Genomic DNA, 8,314 nt, shown 5'->3' with positions numbered 1-8,314 from the left:
AATTTGACAACATTTTCTGACACCCTATTGAGGAGACTTGTAGCTACTGGTGTTTTTACTATCTGCAAAGAATAAAAGTAGGAGGCCTCAGAATAAACTGTAAAACTGAGGTTTAATGCAGTAAGGATGTAATATGTGTGTGTGTGTGTATGTGTTTGTATGTTTCCCTGGGGCTGTGCTGTCAAAACTGTTGCTATCAGCAAGGGCTTTTGGTTATTGGGTTTTTGTTACAATCAGAAATGGGGTTCTTTATCCAATTAAGGCTTCTGGGTCTTTCTTAGGTTTTCATTACGGTCTCTTTCACATCTCACATATCAAAACCCTAATTACTACAGAATTGAATTCACCGTCGCCATTAATTTCTCTTATTTTTCTTGTTCCAAATTGCCATTTATTGCAACTTTTAATTTTATGGTTTTCAGATATTTCCCATGCTCTAACTGATCTTGTTACTTTTCTTCATCAGTAGGGTCAGCATTTCACTAGTGTCCAATTTTTTGAGTTATGGAGCAAATCTCCTTTGAATTTCATCATTTTCTCCTCTTTTCTTTATGATATTTATTGGATGAAATCACTAGTGCGGCTCACTTTGCTATTTTTGGGGTCTGTTTCTGTTTTTTTGTTTCTGTTCTTGCTCACTCTCTACTCTGACACATCTGTTTCCCATAATTCCAGCCTACCAATCATCCAGTTGTTACTGATACCCCTCATACAGAAATAATTCAGCTCCCAATTTCAAGAAATATTCTAGAGAACTCTGTATTTGTGGGGTGTGTATTTTAGCCTAGATTTTTTGTAGCCTGCTAGATTTCTTTTCTAGCTCTTCCTGTGTGTGAAACAAACTACAAGAGCTTCAATTAAGGCTAAAGCATGGCTGACGAATCGGCCAACAGGTCCGAATGGAGTAGAGAGCAGGACAAGGCATTTGAGAATGCCCTGGCAACTTATCCGGAGGATTCTTCTGATCGGTGGGAGAAAATTGCGGAGGATGTTCCGGGGAAGACTTTAGAAGAAATTAAACATCACTATGAGCTTTTAGTTGATGACGTTTACCAGATCGAGTCTGGCTGTGTGCCACTGCCTAGTTATACTTCTTGTTCCAGTGGTTCGACAAGCCATGCTAGTGACGAAGGAACTGGGAAGAAGGGTAACCATTTTGGGCATTTTAACGGCGATTCAAACCATGGAGCCAAGGCTTCAAGGTCAGATCAGGAGCGCCGCAAAGGGATTGCTTGGACAGAGGATGAGCACAGGTGAATTTTTCATTGCAATTCCCTTTATTTTTTCCATATAGATGCCATCTATTTAGAAACAAAAGAGCATGTTTGCATTAGTTATTGTTTCTTTACTTTAGTGATTAGTTGATCTTATTTTAACTTAATAACTAAATTTTATGCTCTGATGTCAGTTGTATATATATTATGTGTTTTCTTAATAGGCCTTACTGTGTGGATTCTTGTCATAAGAACTGATTGTGACTCACAGCTCGTGTATATGTATATGTCTGCTTCAAATAATTCAACCACGGTTAATTAATTTTTTTTAAGTTGCATTAAACTTGATATTCTGCACAGCATTCCTCTACAAAATGTGTCTGCTATGATATTTCTGCCAAATCATTAGTGTGATCTAACAATTAGTAATCAGTCAAGAAGCCTAGAAGTAATAATATAATCTGAATTGATTTGGCTTAGGTGAGACAAATGATGTGCATAAGACGTGTATCCGTGAAAGAGAAATCATTTCACGTGCCATACTTGTGTCAGAAAAAGAAGATCTGTCTATTAAAAGGTTATTGGTTCCTAGTCTTTCGCAGATCCTACTTATTTCTTTTATTATTTGTAGGTCATGGCTTCACCAATGCATGTTGTAGCAACAGTTTGAGTTAAGGCCTTCTTATGTTCATCTTGGAATCTCACATAATTTGTTGATCATGCATTATGCTACTAGTCTACTAGAGCAGAATGCCATCTGCTCCTTTTTTATTTATAGGGGGGTGTTTTTTATCTATGTTTTCTAGAATTTTGCTATTCTCAGGGTTACAGCCATAGTTAGCAGTATGACGTGAAATATCTACACTAGGGAATAGGAAATCATATCAGTGGTCTAGGTTTCTCAACATGAGGATTCTTTGGCTTCAGAAAAGAAAGTTTTCTGTTTTGCATTTCCTTATTTAATTTTCTTATTTGTTTGACCCCCACCGCTCAGAAATCAAGGGAGATCGGGTTAGGAATTGGGAAAGTAGAGAGTTGACTTCTTGATAGGATGTCATGTCTTGCAACTTCCCTTTGCATAAAAATTTCGAAGTATGGACACCAGTAACACCCCCAGAAAATTACTTTCTACTATTTTAGGATCCGTAGATTCAGATTTCAGAAGATAGTTGAAATAGCATAGAGTAGTAGTTGATTATGTGAGAAGTGGTCTTAGTGGAGCTGCGCTATTTGAGGATGAATTTGATGTTTTAAACCTTGACAAGAGGTCTGACTCCTTTGACTTAGGAGTGCACTTAATTTTGTAGAGGTTTTACATCCAAAGCATGAAGTATAGTTATATGCTTTTGCTTGTTCCTGCAAGCTCTAGGAGGATATATGTGTGTGTGTGTGTGTGTGTATAATTCTTTTTTGTTTGCTTTTCGTTTGTTCTAGTAGAAGCCGAATTTGTTTCATGTTCAGGAAGAGGTAGTGCTAGGTTTAAAATTTTACCTTTCTTTGCACATAAAAATGGTGCTTATGTAAAGCATTTGCATCATCTATTATTGCGTTAAAAATTTAAAATACCCAAATGAGGAATGTGTTTTATATATAGAATAATAATTAAGAGGAAAATTATGTAGCAAAGATTTGTTAATACCACAATCTATAATAACACTTCTATCATAACATTTATTTGAAAGGTTTGTCTGCTTCTGCATGACATCAACATAAACAACTCAGCAGCAGAAGGCAAACCTTTCTGCTGAGTTGATGTAACTTTTCTTAATAGGATGTCATGGATTATTGGTGAAAGGCTTGTCATTCCATCAGCTTAGGTTCTTAATCGTGTTGAGTTATGTTGAAAAGGCTTTTCTTAATAGGTCATGGAATATTGGTGAAAACTTGTCATTCCATCGGCTTAAATTTTAATCTTTGTTGGTAGATAAAGGGTGGTCGTATAAACATCTGCACCTGCAATTTGATATCAAACACAAAAACCTAAAGTGTTTTACTGTAATGTTCAAGTGAGAGTTTATGTATCAGATATTTATAAGAGAGGCTCGAAAAGCTCCCCAGGGAGTTCTTGTGGGGTGCCCTTGCTAAGGAATCTAAGTTTGACTCAGTGGAGTTGGTGAAGTGTGGGGACCTTAGCCACAAAAGAGAAGCATGGGTGACAGGTATTAAGAAGGTTAGGGTGTTTAATCAAATTATTTATGATTGGAAATGATTTTTGTGATTCAGTAGCCTGTCGAGCCTGACAACCAGTAAAAAAACTTAAGTTTTACATGTTTTTCCCCAAAAAAAAATATCCTTCCACTTCCAAGAACCCTTTTAAGGGCATTAGGCTTAACATAAACTATCATCTGCATCTCTTCCCTCCTTTTATGCTACCGGAGTTCTCCATACTCTTTTCCAAGAGAGAGAGAATCTGATCTTTCTCCCTTTAATGAACTCCAAATCAGAACTTCCTTTTTCCCACATGATCCTACTGATGGAAGGAATCTTTTGAAGACTCTTTTAAATTAATTTTTGTTCTTTTATCTTGAAGCCTAGTATTACTAGTGTTCCCATTTTAGATGTTCTATAAAAAGGTTGCTTAAGTGAGGGAACTGAAGTAAGCATCTTACATGTTGACATTAATCTACCCACTCCTTTTTCTTTTCAGTCAAGCTGCACATAGTATTATTTCTTTCAGTCCTGAAGTGTATTGAGTCTTCAAAATTCCTAATATTGGATGAGGAGCAATCCGATATTATATTTTGTGGTTAGTTCTGTAAGTTCTACTATATTTGAGTATAGATGATTTTAATTTTTCAATGATGTGATGGAAAGCTTTAGTATTGACTACAAGATATGATTCAGCTATCAGGCTTGATGGATTAATCTTTGGCCTAATAAGACCATATATATGTTGGTGTTGTTGTTGTTGTTGTTGTTGTTGTGTGTGTGTGTGTTGGGGGGGGGGTAGGGGTACTGGAACTATTATTGAGACTTGGATAATAGATGAAAATGGTATAAACTTGTTTAAGATTTGTTTGAATAGATTCCTCTGATCATAAACTACGTACAAATTATGAATCAGGCTTCAAAACAATTCCCCCGCACAGCACTCTATTCCAGCATGTCAAAAGATATGCACTGGGTCTAAGTATGCATGTATACGTGTGTTTGAACAGTACTGTGCATCGAGTACACTAGCATGTGGCTATGTGTACTTTTTAACAAGGGTACTGATATTTGTGGACACTAGGTGTGCAACTTGGAAATTTTATTGAATGAATTGTGATATAAGAGCTGGATCTCCAATATTTTAGCCAAATTACGTTCATGATAAGCACCTTAACCTAGCAAGATTTAAAATCGAAATTTCTTTGCTACATAGAACTGTTGCTTTATAGAAGTCATTCTACTGGAATTGACGAAAGAACTAATAACAAAAGGATTTTGTTTTCTTGTTCACTGCTATTAGATATTCCCAGTGGCTGTCATGCAGCTCGTGCTGTGTTCCGGGCCTTCCGGCTTTATCAGCTTGGGTTCTTTATTTATTTATTTATTATTATTTTTAATAAGTATCAGCAATGGTACAATTTGATCATCTGATTATACTGTTTGTATTGATCACTTTCTGGTCATTGTTGCTTAGCTGTTTGAATTAGGTAATCAGCATTTATATGTGAATTTGGTTTTTAGAGGATATACTGTGTTGATTGCTAGCATCAGGTGAATTCTGTTCTTCAAATATCTTCTTCTTTTTCTCCTTTTTGGGTATCGGGAGATTGTGTTTCCAGGTCTATTATCACCCCTACCCAATATAGGGATTCAATTTATATCATAGCATATGCTCAAAGTGATTTAAGCTTCTGTAAAGTGGGCAGACAAAGTTTGAATTGAAGTTGACCAGTACAACTCTATGCATTTATGAATGATGGTTTATTTGGCGATCCATATGATTGCATTTATCCTAAGATTTGGAATTTAGGGATGTTACATTTAGACATGTACTCATAGCCGATTAATGTGCCCAAGTTCTGGTAATATAGCCTATGTTTAAGAGAGAATACTATTATACCCTTGGTTAAGTTGTCTTGGGGCTTAAATCATACCATTTCAGTATGGATCACGACAGACATTGATTAATTTAGGATTTTCTCTAGTCGAATTGAAGAGGAACGACAGTTTACTGGATTGGGTTGATAATGCTTGCCTTATGAAAGGCAACTTGAGCTATGCAAAGTATTTGGCTTGTCTAAAGGCAGCAAGAAAGAAAGCTGTAGAATGCGTCCTATGACTGCTTGATTTGATGCTGATGGTGCGGTAATAGAGAGGAATCTGGCACAGTTGAGGAAGGAGATTGGTTGCGAGGTCGCCCCTGATGGAGAATCTTGTATTTTTTTTTTGTTCTTCTATTCATGCTGATCATACAACTAAAGCCAGAAAACACTAATTAGGTTACACACCACATTGCCCCATGTAGGGCTGGAACCACTCGCCTTAAGAGGAGAGCTCATACCACCTGGGCGATGGAGCAGTGGTAGGTTAGATAATATATCATATCCTACTTTTGAGAATTTTTTGCACCCACTGTCATAGACTTTACTCAAAACATAAGGACCTCATTTAGTTGTATATTTTTCCGTGAACTTGGGTGCCAAGGTGTCTTGGATAACATGATAGCAGCTTTTAGAACTAGTCAAACTCTTTAAATTAGCATGACCACCTGACCATTTTGTTGTACACATGGCCAGTGCGTCAATATTACGTTCAAAGATCCGCTTGGACCTTGTCATGGTGTTAATTTAGAGCAGAGAACCTCTAGGCTCCAGCAGGTCTAGAATCTAGAGCACCTCACCCCTGGGCCCTGGAGCAAGTTGTGTGCTTGACTAGGACTTCCTGAGTGCCATAGACGAGTGAGAAAGGACTGTGATTTGAGTAAGTCCTCTCTTAGAGGTTCTGTAAGCGTAAAGAGCAAGGCAACATTGTTGTATCCAGATTTGTGGAATTTCGCGAAATCTGTTTATAATAATTTGTGGTTTTTGCTTGCCCATTACCCTTGGGACAGTAAGGAGTGGGATTTTGGGCGTGTCACATTGTAACAGGATATAAGCATTGACAGCGGGAGTATCGTTGTCAAAGAAAATGACTTTAGGGGTGCTGAAGCAGCAGATCATATATTCACGGATGAAATTAGTAATGGTTTGCCCGGTTGTTGTCATCAGAGGAATAGATTTAGCCGAGTTTGTATAATAGCTCTGTCTAGGTGATAGTTTAAATGTTACTTTGGCCATGGGATAAGTTGGTTCAATTAGGTTGCCCAGGTATGAAAGGTTCAAGGTGTCGAGAGGGTGTGCAAACTTGGGTATGGAATGGATGTGGTTATCCTAGAGTTGACAGGATTGGCAGCTTTTAGCATATGCCGCAGTGTTGGCTTATGTTGATAGCCTGTATTTTATGAGGTGGTAGAAGTTGAGTGTAAAGCTTAGCACCTCCTTGATGTTTGGCCTTCTGAGCTTCTGATGAATAACAACTCAGAGGCATAAAAAGTTCAATTTCATTCATGAATCAATTTCCAGCCATACTATTATCTATACTTCGATAGTTCTATAGAAAAGAACCTAACCCTTTTTCTCAATTGATTGATGCATCTCAGGGCAACACCTATCACTCAGCCAAAAGCTATTTTAATATCTATTCCTTTCCTGTTGGTAACCAGCAAGCAATGATGTTCTCATTGCTGTACTTGAGGAAAACGTATCTAAGGTACTAAAATAATAGACGACACATACACTGTCCACCATCATCAAGACCAAACTTTGTAAAGAGTTCTATGTGAATATATATATATATATATACACACATACATATATTGTGTAATTTATTAGAAAAAAATTGTTTGTCCCCCACATAATGAGAGCAACACTTTTTTATTTTACAATAAATTACTTTCATGCATAGTTTTATATATACTAAAGAATAATTGCAGAGGGAAGTTGCGTGTGTCTAATTGTATATACACACACTAAGCAAAGATGCAGTCTTGAATCTTTAAAATTTCCGGGGGGAGAAAAAAAAAGGTTCTGTCCACCGAAAGTCCAAATAGATGGCAGAGTGAGTAGCAATTACATGCTGAGCCGTTATGATTATGGTTTGTTCATGCATCTTTATTTTTTTTTTTAAAAGTGAATGTAGTGTTTTTTTTTTTCTCACTATTTTGTCTTTTCATTTTTAATTTTTCCTTCTCTCCTTCATCAATGCAGATTATTTCTTCTTGGTTTGGATAAATATGGGAAGGGTGATTGGCGAAGTATATCGCGGAATTATGTGGTGACAAGAACTCCCACACAAGTTGCAAGCCATGCTCAGAAGTATTTCATTCGTTTAAACTCTATGAACAAAGACAGGAGGCGATCAAGCATTCATGATATCACTAGCGTAAACAATGGAGACATATCTGTGCCCCAAGGGCCGATCACCGGTCAAGCAAATGCTGCAGGAGGTTCATCTGGCAAATCAAACAAACACCCTCAAGTATCGGCTGCTCCGCCTGGTATTGCCATGTATGGTGCAACGACTATCGGGCAACCAATAGGACCAATAGGAGCACCCCTAGTTTCGGCCGTTGGCACACCGGTGAATCTTCCACCACCGTCACACATGGCATACGGCGTTAGAGCACCAGTTCCCGGGGGAATGGTTCCTGGTGCCCCAATGAACATGGTCCCCATAACATATCCAATGTCACACACATCTACTCATTTATGAAGTGGCATTTAGTTTACAAATTGTACAAAGTACAAAGACTATTTAGCGCTGATTTTACTTCGGAGTTATTAGGGACTTGAGCAGGAATAATGTGATGATACTATACTTCATTTACCTTATCAAATTGAAATAAGCTATAGAAGAAAATGCATGCGGTCTGACACTCACACATGCTTCCACACTTGCATGATCCTAACTCTAGAGTACTTGTTGGTTACAAATGAGACTCTTGAATGGATTTCAATCAATGGCTAAAATCTCCTCTTTAAAACACTTCTCCAAAATATCTTAGATTTTTATAGCTCCACATCACTCTATGTACTTTTATGTTTGGTGTACAGGAATGGAATGTCTATTCT

The 8,314-nt window shown here is 37.4% G+C and overlaps 1 protein-coding gene across 1 annotated transcript; it reads left to right on the top strand.

The window, feature by feature from the left end:
- Positions 1-212: 212 nt before the first annotated feature.
- On the top strand, positions 213-8,102 carry LOC132303252 (transcription factor SRM1-like). The gene is made up of 2 exons (XM_059800440.1): positions 213-1,253; positions 7,451-8,102. The coding sequence occupies exons 1-2, from the start codon at positions 871-873 to the stop codon at positions 7,953-7,955; spliced, it is 888 nt and encodes a 295-aa protein (XP_059656423.1). The 5' UTR covers positions 213-870; the 3' UTR covers positions 7,956-8,102.
- The last annotated feature ends 212 nt before the right edge of the window (positions 8,103-8,314 follow it).

This window comes from Cornus florida, unplaced genomic scaffold, assembly GCF_030987335.1.
Source record: "Cornus florida cultivar Cherokee Brave unplaced genomic scaffold, ASM3098733v1 CherokeeBrave_3.0.0_Hap2_Chr04, whole genome shotgun sequence".
Taxonomy (NCBI): Eukaryota; Viridiplantae; Streptophyta; class Magnoliopsida; order Cornales; family Cornaceae; genus Cornus; species Cornus florida.
Note: the sequence above shows the minus strand (reverse complement) of the source record. Positions and strands in the feature narration are given on the sequence as shown.